Consider the following 22,702-nt stretch of genomic DNA (forward strand, 5'->3'; position numbering starts at 1 on the left):
CCTATTGCTCGAAACCACTTCAGTCAGCCAGTGGTAGTGCAGTCGGGATACTAGTTGATCACGGAAGAGCTGCAGGCTTGGCCTAAGGTTAGTGGCTGGTGGCCGTGGGGTGTGGGGTGCGGCATCCAGCACTGGTACTCCTTCAACGTCCTGCAGTCACTTCCCTCTCCCCTGAGCTGGCTTTGTCTCTCTCTGTGCTGTTTGGGGTTGGGGGAGGAGTAAAGCCAGCATTGCAATTCTGTCTTTCCTGCCCTCTTCAATGCATCTTTTCTTATTATGCTAAAACTCTTGACTGGTTTCCTTGATTTTGTGAAGATATTTTTCTCTATTGATAGATGTCCAAAATTGATGTATCTGTGGGGAGACAATCACTGGCATTTTCTGTTTGGCCATCTTGCCTCCAATTTTTGAGAGCAGATTGTTATTATGTAAGCCAACCCTCCTGAGTCTGTCTCTTTTTCACATGCTCACCAGCCTTTTTGCTTCTCCAACATGTTGTGATACACCATGCTCTTGGACTTTCCAGCCATATAAACCTCTTTTCTTTATAATTTACACATTCTCAGGTGTTCTTTTACAGCAACAACGTTTAGTCACATATTAGAAATGGAATTTCTGAATCACATAACAATTCTATTTTAAACTTTTTTATGAACCTCCATACTATTTTTCATAATGGCTGCATCCTTTTATATTTCCATCAATAGTACATAAGTACTCAAGTTTCTCTACATCTGCTTCAATACTTGCCACTTTTTGTTTTATTTTCTGTACTAATGTGTGTGAGGTTTTAATTTGCACTTCTCTAATAATTAGTGGTATTGAACTTTTTTATATGTTTGTTGACCATTTCTATATCTTCTTTGGAGATTTGTCTATTCAATTTCTTTTCCCATTTTTATATGATTATTTCACTTTTATTGCTATTACTGCCTTTAATTTATGAATTATAGGAATTTCTTATATATTGTGGATATTAACCTTTCGTCACATGTATGACTTACAAATATTTTCTCTCATTGCGTACGTTGCCTTTTCACTTTGTTGGTTATTTCTTTTGATGCACACAGTTTTGAAGTTTGACATTGTCTCATTCATCTATTTTTTGTTGCCTGTTCTTTTGATGTCAGATCCAGAAAATCATTGCTAAATCCAATGTCCTAAAACTCTTTCTAGGTTTTCTTCTAAGACTTTTATAGTGTTAGGTTTTACATTTAGGTCTTTAATTCATCTTGAGTTGATTTTTGTTTATAGTATAAGGTAAAGGCTCAGCTTCATTTTTTTCAAGACCATTTGTTGAAGGGACTGTTCTTTCCTAATCATGTGATCTTGTTAACTGTTGTCAAAGATAATTTGACTATATACATGAGTTTATTTCTAGGCTGTATATTCCACTTTATTGTTCTACATGTCTGTCTTTTATGCCAGTAGGACACTATTTTGATTACTGTTACATTGTATATACATTTGTATATATATACATTTGATATACAGAAGTGTTAAGCCTACAACTTCATTATTTATTTTCAAGATCATTTAAGCCTTTTGAGGTCCCTTGAAATTCCATATGAATTTTTAAATGGTTCTATCTTTTTTTTAAAAAGTTCTATTGCGATTTTGACAGGAATTACATTTAATCTGTAGATTGCTTAGGACAATATAGACATTTTAACTATATTGAGTCTTCCAACCCATGGCACAGAATGTGGTTGCATTTATTTGTATCTTCTTTGATGTCTTTTAGCAATGTTTTATAGTTTTTAGTGAACAAGTCTTTGGCCTCCATGGTGAAGTTTATTCCTACGTAAGTTTTTTTCATGCTATTATAAATGAAATCATTTTCATAATTGCCTTTCCAGATTGATTGCTGTTAGTGTACTGAAACACAATTAAATTTTGTGTTTTTTAAAAAAAACTTAATCCTGAATTCTGCTGATTTATTTTTAAATGTATTATTAATATAATTCTTGATTGACAAATTATAATTGTATATATTTGGGAAGTACAAAATGATATATATATGTAAATATAAATACATATTTATGTATACACACACGCACACAATGTGTTGTGATTAAATTAAGCTGGTTAACAAATCTATCACCTCACTAACCTATCATTTTAATAAGACATTTGAAATGTACTCTCTTAGTTATTTTGAAATATGTAATACATTATTCTTGACTATAGTCTGTATATTATTATAGTCAATTATTATGAATTGAGGTGCAAGAGATCTCAAACTTATTGTTTTCTTCTATCTGGAGCTTCATACCCTTTGATTGGAAGCTCCCCATTCTCTCCCTCTGCACCGTCACAGCCGCTTGGCAACCATTGTTCTACTCTCTATTTCTAGCTTCTTCTATCTGGAGCTTCATACCCTTTGATTGGAAGCTCCCCTTTCTCTCCCTCTGCACCGTCACAGCCGCTTGGCAACCATTGTTCTACTCTCTATTTCTAGCTCTTTTTTAGATTCCACATATAATTCAGGTCATGTGGTATTTGTCTTTCTGTGCTTGGCTTATTTCATTTAGCATAATGTTAATTTTGCATTCTGCAACTTTGCTCAAATTGTTTATTAGTTTTAATATATTTATTTTTTGATATGTAATCTTTAGGGTTTTCTACATATAAGATCATGTCACCTGCAAAGAGAGAATATTACTTTTTTCCTNATATAATTCAGGTCATGTGGTATTTGTCTTTCTGTGCTTGGCTTATTTCATTTAGCATAATGTTAATTTTGCATTCTGCAACTTTGCTCAAATTGTTTATTAGTTCTAATATATTTATTTTTTGATATGTAATCTTTAGGGTTTTCTACATATAAGATCATGTCACCTGCAAAGAGAGAATATTACTTTTTTCCTGAATACTACTTTTTTCCTTTTCAATTTGAATGCCTTTTGTTTCTTTTTCTTGTCTTATTACTCTGCTTAGGACTTCTAGTACTATGCTGAATAGAAATGACAAGAATAGGCATCCTTTATTCCTGATACATGATGAAAAGCTTTCAGTCTTTCATCATTGAGCATAGTAGCTGTGGGGTTTTCATATATAGGTTTTATTATATTTTGGTAGTTTACTTGTATTCCTAGTTTATTGTGTGTTTTTAATGTCAAAGCATGTTTAATTTTGTCAGATACATTTTCTTTGTAAATTGAAATGATGCTACGGTTTTAATGTTTTTGTTCCCTTCAAAATTCATGTTGAAATTTAATCCCCAACGCAACAATATTAAGAGGTTTAACCTTTAGGAGGTGATTGAGTCATAAGGGCTCTGCCATCATGAATGGGATTAGGTGTCCTAATAAAAGGGTTCACAGAGGGAGTTTGCCTTTTTGCCCATCTGTCTCTTCTTCCAAGTGAGGACACAAGGCTTCTCCCCTCCAGAGGATGCAGCAACAATATGTCCTCTTGGAAGCACAGAGAGCAGCCCTAGCCAGACACCAAACTTACAACTGTCTTGATTTTGAGCTTCCTAGCCTTCAGAACTTATGAGAAATAAATTTATTTATAAGTTACTGCCTGTGTATTTTCTGATAGCAGTACAAACTAAGACAGAAATTGGTACCAAGATTGGGGTGTTGTTAAAACTAATACCTAAAAATGTGGAAGTAGCTTTGGGTAGATGCTGGAAGAGCTTGGAGCTGCATGCTAAAAAAAAAAAAGGTTACATTGCCATAAATGAAGCATTAAGGACAATTACAGTTAGGGCTCAGAACAGAAGACATGTAGACAGAGCTTCATTCTTCTTAGTGATTATCAAAGTGGTCATGATAATAATACTGGTGGAAATATGAACAGGAAAGGCTATTTTGATGAGGTCCTGGACAGCAACGTGGAATATCTCATTGAAAACTGGAGGAAAGGCCATCTTCATTATAAAGTGGCAAAGAACTTGGTTGAGTTATATCCATGGTCTAGTACTTTGAGGAAGACAGAATTTAAGAGTGTGTGAACTAGGATATTTTGAAGGAAAAAGTCTCTAAGCAAAGTGTTCAGATTGCTACGTGATTTCTCCTAACTGATTATGGTAAAGTGCAAGAAGAGAGAAACAATATAAAAATGGAGTTAGTCATCATAAATAAAGAAGAACATAAATATTTGGAAAATTCTTAACCTAGTCATGTAAAGAATAAAAAAAGTCTGTTTAAGAGATTAAACCAAAGGTGTGGCCAAGAAATCATTTGATGAAAAAAAAAATACTTTGAATAGAGGAAGCCAGATGCTATTCATCAGGAGAATGGGAGAATGACCCTGAAGGTATTTAGGAGATCTTTGAGGTTGCCATGCACATCAAAATCTCAGACTACCAGGGTTATATAGGTATAATGGTCTCAAAAGATGAGCCCAGGGCACCAGAGGGACTTTGAGGCTCACTGCCCAGTGAGACCTTAAGTCTATATTGCTTACATTATGGTACAGCATTCCTTGGCCACTCTAGCTGTTGCTGAAGCTGGCCTCAGTGCAGCTTGGGCTCCCTCTGTGAAAGGCAAAAGCTGTAAAACTTGATGGTGCCCACATGGTGCTAACTCTGCAGACAAATAGAGTGTACCAGCTGTGCTATAAGCTGTGGCTTTCTTTACCTAGATTTCAAAGGATTTCTTGGAAAGCGTTGGGTCCCTCACAGAGATTTGCTGCAGGAATGGGGTTGCTGCAGAAAACCTCCACAAGGACAATACCTGGTGGTATCATGTTGGCAGGGCCTCCTCCAAGATACCTGAATTGTGGAGCCATCAATGTGCAACTCCAGCCTTGGAGACCCAGTGGCACCTGACTCCAACCCAGAAGAGCTGCTATGTGTGCTGTGCTAAGCAAAGCCGTGTGGGCTGTGCACTCTAATAACTTGGGAGCCCAAACTCCACCGCATTGTGTCCAGAAGGCATGACATGGAGTCAAAAAAGATTATTATCAAGACTTAAGATTTAATGTTGTTTGCCCTGTTGGGTTTTGGACTTCCTTGGGACCTGTTACCTCTTTCTCCTTGTCTATTCTCCCTTCTGGAATGGGAATGTCTATTTTTTCCCTTGCCCATCATTGTATTTTGGAAAGACATAATGACTTCACAGGGTCACAGCTGGGGGGGGGGGATTTGTCTCAGGTGAAACACTCCTTTAAGTCTCTCTCGTATCTGGTTTAAATAATATTTAGATGAAACTCTGGAGCTTAGACTTTTGAGTTGGTGTTTGAAAAGGTTAAGACTTGGGGCTACTGGGATGTAATCAGTATATTTTTTATGTGAGAAAAACATGGATTTGAGGAGATCATGGGTAAAAAACTATGATTTGAATTTTTCTGCACTCCAAAATACATGTTGAAACAATTTCCAATGCAATTGCATAAATAAGTGTGGTCTTTAGGAGGTGGTTGAGGCATATGGGTTTTGCTCTTTTGAATGGGATTACTATCAATATAAAAGGGCTTGATGAGGGAATTTTCCCTTTTTTGCCCTTTTGTCCTTTCCACTACATGAGTATAAAGCATTCTCCCTCTCCACAGGCTGCAGCAACAAGGTGCCATCTTGGAAGCAAAGATGTTTTGTGATAGCGGCACAAATGGACTAAGATCATGTTTTTGTGCTTCTCTTTATTAGTGTGGTATATAACATTAATTGATTTTCATATGTTGGACTATTCTTGCATTCCAGGAATAAATTCATCATGTTAATTTTATAATACTATTACAATGCTCTTGAGTTTGGTTTGCTAGCATTTTGTTGAGGATTTTTGTGTAATCTTCATCAGGGATATTGGTCTGTCATTTTCTATTTTTGTTGAATCTTTGTTTGATTTTGGTATCAGTGTAATGCTGGGCTCATAAAATAAGTTTGGGAATGTTTTCTCTTCAATTCTTTGGACTAGTTTGAAGAAGCTTTGTATTAATTTTTTTCATGTATTTTGTAGAAATCTCAAGTGAAACAATCTAGTCCTGGGCTTTTCTTTGTTGGGAGATTTTTTGATTACTGCTTCATCTCTCTTACTAGTTATAGATTTGTTCAGATTTTTTATTTTTATTTTTCAATGAGCTGGTCATGGTAGGCTGTATGTTTCTATGAAATTATCCATTTCTTCCTGGTTATTAAATGTTTTAGCATATAATTGTTTATAGAATTCTCTTGTCATTGTTTTTATTTCTGTAATATCAGTTGTGGGGTGTGGGGTAAGAATCTTCATTCTCTCATTTCCTTTTTTAACATTTTAATTTATTTATAGAAAATTTATTATACATACATATATGTGGAGTACAATGTTAATTTTCAACAATTGTGTACAATGTGCGGTGGTTAGATCAGTATAATTAGCTTATTCATCATTACAATATGCAATCATTCTTTATGTCCATTTACCAATTCCTCATTACTCCTCCTCTCTTCCCCCTCCCTTTTTCCAATTCTAGTTTTCTAAAAGTTCAATGTACTACTGTGATTGTTGTTTCTTTCTTTCTTTCTCTCTGTCTCTCTTTATTGTTCATTCATTTATTTATGGATTCAGTTCCCAGTTATGAGCGAGAACATGTGGCATTACTCTTTCTGTACCTGGATTGTTTCACTTAGAATAATTTTCTCCAGGCTCATCCACATTGCAGCAAATGGTAGAATTTCATTCTTTTTTATGGACAAGAGGTATTCCATTGTGTTTATATACCACAATTTCCTTATCCACTCTTCCATCAATGGACATATAGGTTGGTTCCATCATTTGGCTATTCTAAATAGAACTGCAGTAAACATGGGAGTGCAGATATCCCTTCAACCTGATGTTTTCCAATCCTCTGGATATATCACCCATAGTGGGATTGCTGGATCACATGGAAGTTCTAACTTTAGTTGTTTAAGGAGCCTCTATACTGTTCTCCATAATGGTTGTATTAATTTATAGTCCCACCAACAGTTCCTGTTTCTCCACATTCTTGTCAGCATTTGTTTTTCTCTGTTTATTTTTTATTTTTTATAATAGCCAGTCTGATTAGGGTGAGGTGATATCTCAAAGTGGTTTTGATTTGCACTTCCCTGATGATTAGTGATGCTAAGCATTTTTTTATATACCTGTTGGCCATTTGTATGTCTTCCATTGAGAAATGTCTATTCAGTTCCTTTGCCCATTTTTTAATTGTATTATTTGGATTTTTGCTATAAAGTTGCCTGAGCTTTTTGTATATTCTGGATATTAATTTGTCAGATGCACAGTTTGCAAATATTTTCTCCCATTCTGTAAGATGTCTTTTCATGCTTTTGATTGTTTCTTTTACTGTGCAGAACCTTTTTTAGTTTGTTATAATCCCATTGGCTTATTTTTTGTTATGTTGCCTGTGCTTTTGGTGTGTTATTCATAAAGTCATTGCCCAGTCCTAAATCCTGGAGTATTTCCCCTACATTTTTTTCCAGGAGTTTTAAAGTTTCAGTCATTATATTTAACTCTCTAATCCATTTTGAGTTGATTTTGGTATATGGTGAGAGGTACAGATAAAGTTTCATTCTTCTACAAATGGATATCCAGTGTTCCCAGTGTCATTTATCGAACAGGCAGTCTTTTCCCCAATGTATGTTCTTGGTGCCCTTGTCAAAGATCAGTTGGCTGTAAATACATGGGTTGACTTCTGAGTTCTCTGTTCTGCTCCATTGGTCCACATGTCTGTTTTTATGCCAGTACCATGCTGTTTTTATTACTATAGATTTATAATATAGTTTGAGGTCAGGAAGTGTAATGCCACTGGTTTTGCTTTTTTTACTCAGGATTGCTTTGGTTATTCAGGGTCTTTTGTTGTTCTGTATGAGTGTTAAGATTGCTTTTTCTATTTCTATGAAGAATGTCATAGGTATTTTGATGAGGGATAGCATTGACTCTGTAGTGGCTTTGGGTAGTATAGACATTTTTACTACATTGATTTTTCCAATAAATGAACAAGGAATGTCTTTCCATCTTTCAGTGTCTTCTCTAATTTCTTTCAGTAGTGATTTGTAGTTCTTGTACAGAGATCTTTCACCTCTTTGGTGAGATTAATTCCTAGGTATTTTATTTTTTTGGTGACTATTATAAATCAGCTTGCTTTCTTGATCTACTTTTCTTCTAGTTTGTTGTTGGAGTATAAAAACACTACTGTTTTTTTTATATTGATTCTGTATCCTGCAACCTTACTGAATTCATTTATCAGCTCTAAGAGTTTTTTGGTAGAGTCTCTTGGGTTTTCTATATATAGAATCATGTCATCTGTTAATAGGGCCAATTTGATTTCCTCTTTAACTATTTGGATGCTCTTTATTTCTTTCTCTTGTCTAATTGGTCTGGCAGGTACTTACAATACTATGTTAAATAGGAGTGGAAAGAGCAGGCATACTTGTCTTGCTCCTGATCTTAAGGGGAAAGTTTCAGCTTTTCCCCATTCAGGATGATATTGGCAGTGGGTTTATTGTATATGGCTTTTATTATGTTGAGGTACCTTCCTTCCATACCTAATTTGTTAAGAGTCTTTATGATGAAGTACTGTTGAATTTAGTCAAATGCTTTTTCTGCATCTATTGAGCTGATTACATGGTTCTGTACTTGACTTTGTTGATGTGGTGTATCACATTTATTGACTAGTGTATGTTGAACCATCCTTGCATTCCAGGGATGAGTCCCACTTGATTATGGTGTGTAATATTTTTGAAATGTTGCTATATTCTGTTTGCTAGTATTGTGTTGAGGATTTTAGTGTCTAAATTCATCAAGGATATTGGCCCATAGTTTTCTTTTTTTGTTTTATCTTTGTCTGGTTTTGGTATCAGGGTGATGCTGGCTTCATGGAATGAGTTTGGGAGAATGATTTCTGTTTCAATTTTTTGGAATAGTTTGGAAAAAACTGGCATTAATTCATCCTTAAAGGTTTGGTAGAATTCAGTAGTGAAGCCATCTGGTCCTGGGCTTTTCTTTGTTGGAATATTTCTGATTACCGCTTCAATCTTGTTGCTTGTTGCAAATCTGTTCAGTTTCTCTGTGTCTTCTTGGGTAAATCTTGGTAGTTGTTGGTGTCTAGAAATAGATCCATTTCCTCCAGGTTTTCAAATTTTTTTATGTATAGTTGTTCATAGTAATCTCTAATGATTCTTTGTATTTCTGCAGTATCAGTTGTGAAATCCTCTTTTTCATTTCTGATTTTTGTTATTTGGGCCTCCCCTTTCTTTTTTCTTTTCTTTTTTTTTTTTTTGTTAGTCTGGCTAGTGGTTTTTCTATCTTGTTTATCTTCTCAAAAAAAACAACATTTTGTTTTACTGATCTTTTGTATCATAATCTTGGTCTCTATTTCATTTAGCTCTGCCCTGATTTTAATTATTCCTTTCCACCTACTAACATTGAGATTGGATTGTTCTTGTTTTTCTAGTTCCTTGAGGTGTAAAGTTAGGTTGTTTATTTGAGATATTTCTTTTCTCTTGATGTAAGCATTTATTGCAATAAACTTTCCTCTTAGTACTGCTTTTGCAGTATCCCATAGTGTTTGGCGTGATGTGTTGTTATTACCATTAGTTTGGAGAAATTTTTTGATTTCCTGTTTGATTTCTTCTTTAACCCATATGGCATTCAGAAACATATTGTTTAATTTCCAAGCATTTGTGTGATGTCCAAAATTTTGTTTGTTATTGATTTCTAGTTTTATTCCATTGTAGTCTGAGAAGATGCATAAAGTGATTTTAATTTTTAAAAATTTGTTGATACCTGATCTGTAACCTAACATGTGTTCCATGTGCTGATGAGAAGAATGTATTGGTTCGTGGGTAAAATCTTCTGTATATGGCCACCAAGTCCAATTTGTCTCGACTTAGTAGTTTAAGTCCTGTGTTTTCCTATTGATTTGTTGCCTAGATGATCTGTCCAATGCCGATAAGGTAATGTTCAGGTCCCCAACTATTACAGTATTGAGGTCTATCTTTCTTTTTAGATGTAGTAATGTTTACTTTATAATCTGGGTACACCAATGTTGGGAGCATCTTCTTGGTGGATATATCCCTTTATCATTACATAATGGCCTTCTTTGTCTCTTAATAGTTTTTGGCTTAAAGTCTCTTTTAATAGTTTTTGGTTTAAAGTCTATTTTATTTTTAGGAGTAGCCATAAGAATAGCTACTCCTGTTTGTTTTTTGGTTTCCATTTGCCTGGGCGTATCTTTTTCCATCTTTTCACTTTTAGTCTGTGAGTGTCTTTACAGGTGAGGTAGGTTTCTTGTATGCAGAATATAGTTGGGTCTAGTTTTTTAATCCATCCAGCCAGTCGATATCTTTCAACTGGGAAGTTCAATCCATTAACATTTGGCATTGCTATTGAAAGATATTGTCTGATTCCCATCATTTAATTGGTTTTGTGCAGTTGTTTTAAGTATCTTTTATTCCTTTCTTTCCCTGCTGTTTTATGACTTCACAGTTTGTTGGATTTTTGAAATGGAATGGTATAGTTTTTTGGTTTTTTTTTTCCTCCTAGTGTATTCACAGTGGGGATTACTTTTTTTGGGTTCCAAGTGTAGGACTCCCTTGAGAGTTTCTTGTAGGGCTGGTTGTGTGGTGCTGAATCCCCACAGTTTTTGTTTATCTGGGAAATACACTATATCTCTTCCATATCTGAAGGATAGCCTTGCTGGGTTTAATATTCTTGGCTGGCAGTTTTTTCCTTTTATTACTTTAAAAACATTCTCTTCTGGCCTGCAGGGTTTCTACTGAGAAGTCTGCTGTTAGTCTGAAGGGGACTCCTCTGTAGGTGACTTGATGTTTTTCTCTTGCTGTTTTCAGGATTCTCTCTTTGTCTGTAACTTTTGCCAGTTTAACTACAATGTGTCTTGGAGAGGACCTTTTTGGATTGAATTTGTTTGGGGATCTTTGAGCTTCTTGAATCTGGAAATCCATTTCTCTACCAATACCAGGGAGGTTTTCTGCTATTATCTTGTTGAATAGGTCCTAAATGCCTTTTTCTTTTTTCTTCCCCTTCCGGCACACCCATACTTCACATGTTTGTACACTTGAGGCTGTCTGATCGTTCTCGGAGATTTTCTTCATTTTTTAAAATTCTTTTTTTTTGTTTGCTTGGTTTATTTCAAAAACAGCACCTTTGAGATAAAAAAAAATTCTTGCTTCTGCTTGCTCTAGGCTGCTGCTAAAACTCTCAAATGTTGTTTTTTTTCACTGAATGAGTCTTTCAGATCCAAGAGTTCTGACACATCCTTTTTTACAGTGTTAATCTCTTTGTAGATTTCCTCCTTCAGATCTTGGATTGTTTTTCTCATTTCATTGTGTTGCCTATGTGTCTCTTCTTGTATCTCACTGAGTTTCCCTAAGATTGTTGTTTGGAATTTTTCTTCAGACAATTCCATGGTGTCTTGTAGATTAGGATCTTGTGTTTGAGAGTTGTTACATTCCTTTGACGGTGCCCTAGTTTTTCTTTCTTTCTTTCTTTTTTTTTTTTTTTCTTATTTCTGGTATCCCTGTATTGATGTTTGGTCATCTGGTGGAGCAGTTGCTTCTTCAGTTACTTGAGTTTCTTTTGAAGTGAAAGAATCTCTCCTGAAGATTGTTTTATGTTGCCTGTTGGGTAGGATATTTCAATTTTGATTCCACATAGGCTATATAGTTCCAGTGTTTAAGGAATACTCAGGTATTTCAGATAGAGTCAGCAGACTGGGGAGTGCTGACAGGTGTGGTATGACGGGGATAATGTGAGATTCTTACAGAGGGCATGACTAAAGAAGGTGCAGCTGGGCAGAGGCCACATGGGGCAGTGATCTTGTGGTGGCTGCCTGGTGGCTAAAACCTTCTGTGATGGAGAACATGTGGGGCAGGGCTCTGGAGACTGCTGCAAGGAGGCTTGAGGCCCTTATGATGTAGGATACATGGTTGGGAGGAGACTGCAGGGTCTGCTGTCCAGTGATTCACACATCCTTCGGTGGGAGCTGCAAGGGCTGAGGGTCTCCAGGCTGGCACTGAGCCTGTGTCACCTCTCACAGGGAGAGCTGGGAGGGGTGGGGCTCCAAAGGCTGGTGTAGGACCATTCAGGCCTCTCCTGGCTAATGCTGTGAGGAGTGAGGCTCTTTGTGCTGGTGACCGGCTGCTGAGGCCTCTCCCAGTTTAAGCCATGGGAGCCAGGACTCCCAGGGCTGGTGTAGAGGCACTCAAGTCACTCCCAGTGAGAAACACAAGGGGTGGGGCTCCTGAGGCTGGAGCCAGACCATTGGGGGCTCTCCTGGTGAAGGTTTTAAGGAGTGGGACTCTGGGTGCTATTGCCAGGGTGCTGAGGGCTCTCCCTGTGACAGTTCCAGGATGTGGGGCTTCTAGGCCCAGCATGAGTACTGAGGGCTGGGGCACCCGGGTTGGTGGAAGATCGCTCAGGTTGCCCCCGTGGGAGGCAGGTCTCCGGGTGAAAACCGTGACAGGTGGAGCCCCCAGGGGCTGCAGCCTCTGCCTGTGAGGGTCGTGGATATGGGGCTTCTGGGGCCAGCATGGGTCAGGAGGGCTGGGGCTCTTGGGGCTGTGGCCTCTTGCGGTGAGGGTTGTGGACGTGGGGCTCCTGGGGCCAGTGTGAAAGAGCCCAAGTCCCTCCCGGCAGAAGCACGAAGTGGGGGGTTTGGCAGGGCTGGCACCCAGGGGCTCCCATCCCTCCTGGTGGGGCCATGGAGCAGGGGTTCAGGTCTGCTGCCCACGGGCTCCAGCCCCGCCATGGGCGGCGTGGGGCGAGGGCCTGTGCGGTGGCCACGGTGGCCGTGCCTGGTCCAGTTCCCGTGTCCGGGCCGTTCGGACGGGGTGAGCCGAGCAGCAGCGAGAGCAGGAGGGGCCCCCACAGACGGAGGTGGCCCTGCCCCAGGGCAGACGGCGGTGCGGCCACCTCCGCAGTGGTGACGGTGAGCGGGGCAGGAGGATCGGGGTGGCACCCAGAGGTGCTTGGCACCCAGAGGGGACTCGCTGTCTCGGGGAGGTGGCGCTGTCGCAGCGCTGGTCACCGTCGGGCCCCTCACTCCAAGCTCTCATTTCTGACTGAATTTGAGTTGTCTGTCTTTTTTTCCCTTAGTTACTCTGGCTAAGAGTCAATTACGTTGATCTTTTCAGAAAACCAGCTATTGGTCTCATCAATTTTTCTGTTTTTCTATCTCTTTCATCTCCGCTCTGATTTTTGTTATTTCCTGTCTTATTCCAGTTGTTGATTTAATTATTTCTTCTTTTGGGGTTTCCTTGAGGTGTAAAGTTAGTTGTTGGTTTGACATCTTTCTTCTTTTTTATTCTGAGCATTTAGTGCTGTGAAGTTTTCTCCTGATACCGTTTTTGCTGCATCCCATAAACGTCAGCGTATTGCGCTTTTCCATTCATTGGTCTTCGGATACACCATGAACGTTGTGATTATTTTCTCTGACCCACTGGTTACGGCGGAGTTGTTTGATCCTCAGGGTTGTGGGTTTTCCCGTGGCCTTTCTGCTGGTGACTTCAGTGTTATTCCGTCGTTGTCAGAGCTGAGGCTTCGAGTGATTTCAGGCTTCCTGCAGTTTTAGGACGTTTTGTCGTCTGCCTGGCGGCCCACTTTGCAGAACGCTCCGTGTGCTCCTGAGCGGACTGCAGGACGGAGGGTTCTGCACGTGCCCGTTCCTTGGTTGATACTAGAAGCGTCTTCTGTTTCCTTATTGACGTCTGTCTTGCTGTTCCATCCATAACTAAAAGCAGGATGTTAACGTCTCCTTTTATGTCATGTTGCTCTTTATTTCTCATTTCAGTCCTGTCAATGTTCACTTAATATACTTGAGAGTCTAATATTAGGTGCAAATGTAATTTTAATTGTTACATCTTCCTAGTGGACTGTTCTTTATATGATTGTATGACGCCCTTATTTGTCCTTTGTGAAAGTTTTTGACTCAAAGTTTTTTTTTTGTTTAAATATGCACATTCTTGTTTTCTTTAACTCTCATTTGCACGGAGTGTATTTTTCATGCTTTCACTTTCAGAATAAACAGCATGTTTGGGTCCCGTTTCCTTTTCTTTTCTTTCTTTCTTTTTTTTTTAACCAATTTAGCCAATCTATGTCTTTTAATTGGGGAGTCATTCACTTATACTTAAAGTAATTACTGGTAGGTAAGGTCTTATTATTGCCATTTTGTTACTTGTTTTATGTGTATTTTGTAGCTTGTTATCTTTCCTTTCCTCCCTTGTTGCCTTTGTTTGTGTTTCATTGGTGTTTTTGTAATGACGTGTGTTCATTCCCTTCTGTTTTCCCTTTGTAAATAATGTGTAGGTATTTTTTTATGATTACTTTTGCAATTGCATAAACCATGTTAATGTTTTAATAATCTATTTAAACTGATAACTTCACTTCAACTGCATATAAAATCTTTACTCGTTTCCATTTCTGCTTTTCCTCACTTAATGTTATTGATGGCACAAATTAATCTGTTTATATTGCACATATATAAACATAGATTTATAATTGCTTATTATGCTTTTGTTTCTAAAATTCTGTATAACATTTGGAAGTGATGTATGCAGCTACATTTCAATACTACCAGACTCTATATTTGTCTGTATAGTTACCTTTTCGGGGATTTTTGTGTTTTTGTATGGTTTGCTGTTGCTGTTTTGCATCTTCTCATTTCAACTCTAAGGATTCTCTTTAACATATTTAGTAGGGCAGATCTGCTGGTGATGAACTCCCTCAGTTTTTGTTTATGTGAATGTTTATTTCTTTTTAATTTTTGAAGCACTTTTTTAGATATTGTATTCTTGGTTGGCAGTTTTTATTTCTTTCAGGGTTTTGAATGTGTTATTCTACTCATTTCTAATATGCAAGGCTTCTGCTCAGCATTTGACTGATAATTTTGCAAAAGCTCTCTTGTATATAACAAGATGTTTTTTCTTTTGTTGCACTTAAGATTGCATTTTGTGACTTTGACTGTTTAATTATATTTCTCAGTGTACCCCTTTTTCCATTTATCTTAGAGTACTTTGAATTTCTTAAATTTGTCTGTCTTTTTTCCTCATGTTTGAGAAGTTCTTAGTAGTTATTTCTTTTCATTAACATTTATTTTATTTATTTTTGCAATTGAAACATAATTGTTCATCCATATTTATGGGGGACAGAGTTCACTATCAGTACTTGTGTGCAGTATGTGAAGATCAAATCAATATTATTAGCATGTTCATCGTTACAAATTGTACTTATTCTTTGTGCCTTTGTCCTGTTACCCCCTAACCCCTTGTTCCTCCCCCTTTCTCACCTCTGGTAACTAGAGGTCTGTTCTCTCCATTTGAAATTTCCATGCTTTATCGTGGTCTTTCTTTCTGCCTTTCTTTCCACTTCTGAGTAAGGAGCTGAGGTATTTCTTTCTGGGCCTCAGCCGTCCTTTGTTTACACGGGCACCTGCCCGTTTTTCTCTTTCTCTCTTTTTGCTTTTATAATGCTTGTGTTTTTCTGCTTGATGGTGACACATACATCTCTTAGGCACTGTCCAATTTTTTATTCTTTTTCTCTTTTTTGTTCCTCTGACTTAATAACTTTGAAGGCCCTGTCTTATAGTTTGCCGATTCTTTCTTCTGCCTGGTCAAGAGCTGGTTAGCCCCTCTAGTGAATATTTTATATTCAGTTATTGTAGTATTTAGTTCCATAATTTGTTTTGTTCAACTTCATAGCTTTTATCTCTTTGTTGACATTTTCCTTTGTTTGTGTGTCACTTTCCTGATTTTGTTTGTCTGTTTGTGCTGTCCTTTAGCCCAGTGAGCATCCTTATGATGGTTATTTTAAACTCTTTGCCTGGTAATTCCTATATCTCTATTTGTTTGGGAACAGTTTCTATATATTTAATTTGTTTCTTCAACTGGATTTGTGCTGTCCTTTAGCCCAGTGAGCATCCTTATGATGGTTATTTTAAACTCTTTGCCTGGTAACTCCTATATCTCTATTTGTTTGGGAACAGTTTCTATATATTTAATTTGTTTCTTCAACTGGATCTTCTCTGCTTCTTTGTATGCCTTGTTATCTTTTGGGGGGACTTGGGAATTTGAGGAAGAAATCGATCCACCTCTCCTATGCTTGACGGTCTGCTTCACACAGAGAATCTTCATCTATCAGCTCAGCCTGAGATTCTGGAAACCTCTCAGGCTTTTTCTGGAGATACATTTTTTCTATGCTTTTCCAAGTAATTTCCTAACTGAAGAGTGTGTCTTTGCTCAGGAGCTCTCCAGGTGTCTGTCTGTGGTTCTACAGCCTCCGCTGTTTTGTGGCAAGGCATGGTACCAGAGCTCTCCCTAATAGACGTGTGGTACCGCAGAGTCTCTGGTGCCAGATCAGGCTGCTCATAATACCCCTACCCTTGTAACCATTCCTATTTGAGTTTAGATTCAGATGACATAGAAGTGTGCTCTTGTTTCCCCCCCAGCAGAAGCCAGTAGTTGGGAGTCATCTCCTGATTACACTGCACTCATGCAGGGACAAGAGTTACAGTGAGCAAATGCCACAGATTTTTCCCCTGATGTAGTGAGGTTCTTGGTTATGCGCTGCCTCTGCTGCAGAAATCTCCTAACTGGGTTATGGATTTCTCAAAGAAAATTGCCTTATATATTGTCACTTTTTCTGCTTTTATTTTTACCTTGGCTTTACCTTTACTTTTACTTTACTCTTGTTTTCGTTTTTACTTTACTTTTATCTTTACTACGAGCAGTTAACACAAGATCTACCCTCTTCACAAAATTTTAAGTGTACAAAACACTATTCTTGACTAAAAGTACAATGTTATACAAGTTTCTAGGGCTTACGTATCTTTCTTGAGTCACACTTTATGCTCTGTGCTGAGTAAGTCCCTGCTTGCCCCTTGTCTCGGTCCCTGGCAACCCCATTCCACTCTTTGATTCTATGAACTTGTGTGTTTTAGATGATCAGTATTTGTCTTTCTGTGACTGGCTTACTTCACTTAGCATAATGTTCTCAAGGTTCATCCAGGTTGATGCACACTGCAGAAGTTCCTTTTCTCAAAAGGCTAAATAGTATTCCATTGTATGTTTATACTGCGTTTTCTTTATCCATTCATCTGTGATGCATATTTGGATTGGTTCTCATCTTGGATATTATGAAAAATGCTGCGATGAACCTGTGCAGGCTAATATTTCTTCAAAATCCTGATTTTAATTATTTTAGATAAATACTCAGAAGTAGGTTTCCTGGATTATTATGGTAATTCTATTTTTGTTTGTTCAGGAACCTTCATACTGTCCTCCATAGTGGCTGCACCATTTTGCATTCCCACATGTACTATGGAAGTGTTCCAATTTCTCTATATTCTTGCCAATACATGTTGTATTTTTTCTTTTTTAATAATAGTCATTGTGACAGGTGTGGGGTGATATCCCATTGTGGTTTGACTTGGATTTCACCAATGATTAGTGACATTGAGCATTTTCTTTATACCTATTATTTTCCATCTGTATATCTTCTTTAGTAAGATGTCTTTGCAGATCTTTTGACCATTTTAATTTTCTTGTTTCTCATTGTTGTTTTACAAATTTTTTATATGTTTTAATTTTTCCCAATGTATAGCTTGTTCTTTTACAATTTTTTAAATAATATATATTTTTTAGAGCTAAGTATTTTCACTTAAATGAGGACCAAAGTATTATTGTTATTTTTCTTTTATGGATTGTGCTTTTTCTGTCATATCTAAAAACTTATCACCAACACCAAGTGCACAGAGGTTTTCTCCTTTATTGCCCTTGTTGAAATGAGTATACTTATATCTTCTTCTCTAATTTTGAAGTAATATTTCTTAACTATTGCTTCTTTGTTTTCTTTATTTTTGCCCACTTAAATTCTTATCTGTTTTCGAAAATTCTGGAAATAGCAACTCTGTTTCTTATTTACTCTAGCAGATCTTCCGCTATTAAAATCACTGTGAATTTAATTATCAATAACTTTCTTAGCTTTGATGTTCAATCTCACTAATTTATCCTTCAGATAAATTGCGTATTCAGGAAATGGTTTACTTAAAATGCTATGTAATTAATTGGTTCATTTTCATAATTATCTTTTCTTCCTTCAGTGAGAACTATCTGCTCTTCTTCACATGCTAGCAGTGCAATGTACTGGTAAAGCACATGACCTCTCCGTCAAGCCCTAACATTCATTAGCTGTGTCATCTTGGGAAATTTACTTAAGCACTTTTTCTCAGAATAAAAAATTAGATTTTTTGTGAAGATAAAGATGTTAGAAAAACATATAAAGTACTTAAGAGAGTGCTAGGCATATGATAGACACTCATGAAGTGCTAGAAAATTTTAGAAATAGTGTTCTATTACACCTAATCCCTAGTCCTTGGGTTTAATACCCACTGTCTTATAAGGATATTAAATATACTTATATTAAGGTCCTATTTTATTTAAATACTTTCTGGTTTTCTCAGGAGTAATTTTTCTCATTTGCTGAATTTGTTCTCTTCTTGGTGGAGACATTTCTCACAAGTTAAATGTTTGGTTTTTTTTCTTATGTACTTGCCATTGTAATTTAGATTTTGTCAACTTTCTGCTGCCTCTGTTTTGCATTCAGTTGGGGCTAATGCATTGGATCTGCTGTAGTAGCTTACGTTAGATTTAGGGGAATAAGATTTGCCTCGGGTCTGGGTTATTATTAGCAGGTGGACATGAGTCTGTGTGCTCTTTGTACTGTCTGGGTGTTTAGAGCCATAAGCAGCACTGCCCTGTTTCTCTCTACCAAGTTCACAAACTGTTTCAGCTTAAAATCAGACATCTGTCTTGTAAGGAAATTATGGATTTTCTAGCAGAGATGTTTATCTGAATTTGTGGACACAGTCCAATTACTCCGCCTGTGAGAGTCTATAGATACCATCGCAGTAGGATGGTGAACATAATTATGACTCAGTCTCATTCCTGGGGCTGTGGCTTTCCTCACAGGCTTTTGTCTGCTTTCAGTCTCTCAGGCTTTTTTTCCTTATAGCTTTATGTTGAGTTGCTAAATGTTTTTAAGTATACATGGTAGTGTAAATCTATGTCTGTATCAGTACTTATAAATTTGTTATTGGTTCATTCTGTTTGGTGTGGAATATAAGCCTATAGGCATGTCTTATTCTTTTTGTCTAAAAAATTATATCTTTTCAAAATAAAAGCAATTAATATAGTATTACTAATGTTAAAATTACATATTTTTTGAATTGTCCTCTTCTTTTTTTCAAAAAGTTATCTCTATGCATTAAATTGATTATACTGTTCCTGAAGTTATCAAGATACTAAATTTTACTATTTAGAGTAATAAATTCTGAAGAATATGTTTATTTTTTAATGGACTAAATCTTTCTTGTTAACTTGGGTGAAAAATACTGCTTTACTTTACATGTTTCTGATTTATTAAATCATCTTCATTGATTTGCTTTATTTTAGGTGATTTATGTCATGACAATTGATGGAAAACCATATACTCTGCATCTCATAAAACAGTAAGATATGATTTTCCCTTTAAGGAAAATGGAAAGTTTTAAGCTTGGATTTTACTGTTTTAAAGATTTTGCACAGTATTTACATTTAGGAAGGCAACATAGTGCAGACTTGTTTTATCAACCCACTTTTCAATTTAGAATCCACTGGTTCATGAATATTAGATCTACGAAGCCCTTGCATTTAAATTTTCCAGCTTGATATTTTCAAGTTAAGAAATATGCTACCTATTTGTAAATCTCCAACTGAGTATAAGCCATTGAACCCCCAAACTGCAAATTACAAATTAATTGTGTCTGATGTGAAAGCAAAGTTACACATAAAGTGATTATTGTGGGAAATTTAACTAGTGGCATACTTTTTATGATGTATTAATTGTATATGTGTTTATTTTTAACAACTTTATTGAATTTATTTTACATGTAAAATTCACCAGAGTGTAATTTTAATGATGTTAATAACTTTATGCAGTGTTGAAACCATCAACTTTAGAACGCTTCTGTCCCCATATGTGACCCCTCACGTCATTTCATAGTTAATCTCTGTTCCCACCCACAGCTTCAGGCAACAATCAATCTACTTTCTGTATCCTAATTTGTATTTTTTCAACATTTCATATAAATACAATCAAATATCAACTTTAGAACGTTTCTGTCCCCATATGTGACCCCTCACGTCATTTCATAGTTAATCTCTGTTCCCACCCACAGCTTCAGGCAACTATCAATCTACTTTCTGTATCCTAATTTGTATTTTTTCAACATTTCATATAAATACAATCAAATAGCCTCTTCTCTGCCTGCATCTTTAAAAATATATGTTTGTAATAACTGCTCCTTGTTTGCCCACATCTTTGTCATTGGACAGGGCTAGAGAAAATTATTCTCACTTAATTCATGTCTTCCCTACTTAATTCAGGTTTACTAACCTCATGTTGGTCTTTAGTGCCTCTATAACTCCACTAAACACGTTTTATTATAAGATCATCAGTGTTCTTAATGCTTTTGAATGCCATGGATACTTTTTAGTCTTCATTTTTACTGAGCAATTACAGCATTTGGCACAGATGATAAGTGTCTCCTCTGTTAATACTCCCTTTGGCTTCCAGGATACCACAGTCTTGGCCCTGGCTTGTCTGCTACCATTGAGATTACCCCTTCTCTCTTTGTCTCTCTCTCTCTTTCTCTCTCTCTCATTTTTTTCTTTCTTTTTTTTTCTTTCAGATTTCTTCTCATGTCTTGAATTTTGAGTCTTGTTTTCCTAGTTATATTTAATCGCTTGGTTATTTTATTTACTGTCATGGATTTAAATTCCATCTCATCACCACCTTATTGCTCTCCAATGAATGCCGTATTCATTTACATGACTGTGTATCTGATAACCGAGTGCTTACTATAATTCTCATAGGTAACATGTTCAAACAGGGCTTTTGAGTATCTTTCCAAATTTATCTTTCTCATAACTGCCTCAGTAAATGGAAACTTTTCTTTCAATTTCCCAGAACTAAAAAATCCTTGTAGTCATCTTTGACATCTTTCTTTGCGTTGTTTACCCCATATCCAACAGTTTATTAAGTCCCGTGTGTTCTCTGTTCAGATATATCCAGACCTGGACGTCCCCCACTGCTGCTGCCCTTCCTCCAGCCACCGTCTTGTGTTGCCTGGACGGCTTCAATCGCCTTCTGACGGGTCTCCTTCTTTTCTTATTTGCCCTGCACATTATTCTCAACACAGCGTTCATTCTGATTCTATTAAATCCCTGGTCTGATACTTGATCTCCTGCTCAAACTCTGCAGTGACTTCTCATCTCTGTGGCACCAGATCTTACTACTGTCTCCTCTTCACTCCAAATTCCACTCCAAGGAAATTGCCCCTTAGATGTTCTTTACATGCACAAAGCATGTTTCCACTCTGGGGTCTTTGCACTGTCTTTTACCTCTTTCTGCAATAGCATTTCTGTGAAAATCCAAGTGGCTTGTTCTTCATGACTTCCATCATCTATTCAGTGATCCTTTCTAAGCCATCCTGTCTACATTTGGTAACCACCAACCTCCACCCAGGCCTTATTATCATATAAGATGATGGAACTATGTGTCCCTGACTGTCACAAAGACCAAGGATTTCTGGTTTTTGTTTATTGCTATATCCCAGCTCCTTGGAGAGGGTCTTTCCAATAACAGACACTCAGTAAATATTTGTTGAATGAATTCATACACAGCTACATGCACATCTAATGCAGAGGAGTCTCAGAGTCTATTCCAGAGTTAAGAAATCCTGAACTCCAATATGCTACTTCTACGAATTTTAACTCTTACGCCACACTAGAATTACTCTAAATCATGTCATTATAAGAATTCTGTGCAATTAATGTATTGTTATTATTTTAATGTTTATGTTCACATTAAATTCATAACTCAAACTTATTTATTTTTCTAGCTCATTCATACCCCAGAACTTTTTGATTTATATGTATAATGAAAGAGGATCTTTGCATTCTGAGTCTCCATATGTTATGGTAAGAGCCAGATGTCTTAGACATTTATTATGTTTCTTTCTTAAATGGACATATCATTACCATTAGGACATATTGTTCTATGTTGACAGTTTAATAAAAATGTTTTATTCTAAATAACTGTGGCTGGTTATATGGTTGACTGTTATACATAGAAATGGCATGAAATAGAGATGAAACCCAGATACAGGAGAATATTCGTGGGCACAAAAAAAACAGAGGTGGTACAAAATGAACAGAGCTGTCAAAAATCTTTTCTCCTGAAAATTTGCATTAACAATTCTGTATAGTTTATAATTTTTATAATGTCTGTTAATGTCTTGAGTCTTCTGAAATGTTTGGCAATACATTTTTGACATATGAAGAATTTATATATTTACCTTTCTATTCTGTGTTTCAGAAGCATTGCCATTACCAAGGATATGTTGTAGAATTTCCAAATTCAGTTGTAACACTCAGTATCTGTTCTGGTCTCAGGTAATAGCATTTTTTTTTAATTGAAACATAATTTATTATGTGTATTGGTGAGGTACAGAGTTGAATATCAATACCTGTGTACAATATATAATGAGTAAATAGGGATAATTAGTATATCCACCATTACAAATGTAATTCTTTGTGTCTGTTAACGAATTTCTCACCAACCCCCTCCCCCTTTTCTCACCTCTAGTAACCATAGTTCTGTTCTCTCCTTTTGAAAGTTCAATGTATTATTGTGGTCTTCCTTCCTTCCTTCCTTCCTTCCTTCCTTCCTTCCTTCCTTCC

At 36.8% G+C, this 22,702-nt stretch overlaps 1 protein-coding gene across 1 annotated transcript in view; it reads left to right on the forward strand.

Annotated features, from left to right (window-relative positions):
• LOC103600917 (disintegrin and metalloproteinase domain-containing protein 18-like) overlaps positions 1 to 22,702 on the forward strand; it is a 144,385-nt gene that overhangs the window by 9,990 nt on the left and 111,693 nt on the right. The window contains 3 exon segments of the mRNA XM_008585260.1: positions 19,373 to 19,428; positions 21,862 to 21,940; positions 22,338 to 22,414. Of these exon segments, the coding sequence (XP_008583482.1) occupies positions 19,373 to 19,428; positions 21,862 to 21,940; positions 22,338 to 22,414 (212 nt within the window).

The sequence above is a fragment of the Galeopterus variegatus genome, unplaced genomic scaffold (genome assembly GCF_000696425.1).
Source record: "Galeopterus variegatus unplaced genomic scaffold, G_variegatus-3.0.2 Scaffold3508, whole genome shotgun sequence".
In the NCBI taxonomy this organism is placed as follows: Eukaryota; Metazoa; Chordata; class Mammalia; order Dermoptera; family Cynocephalidae; genus Galeopterus; species Galeopterus variegatus.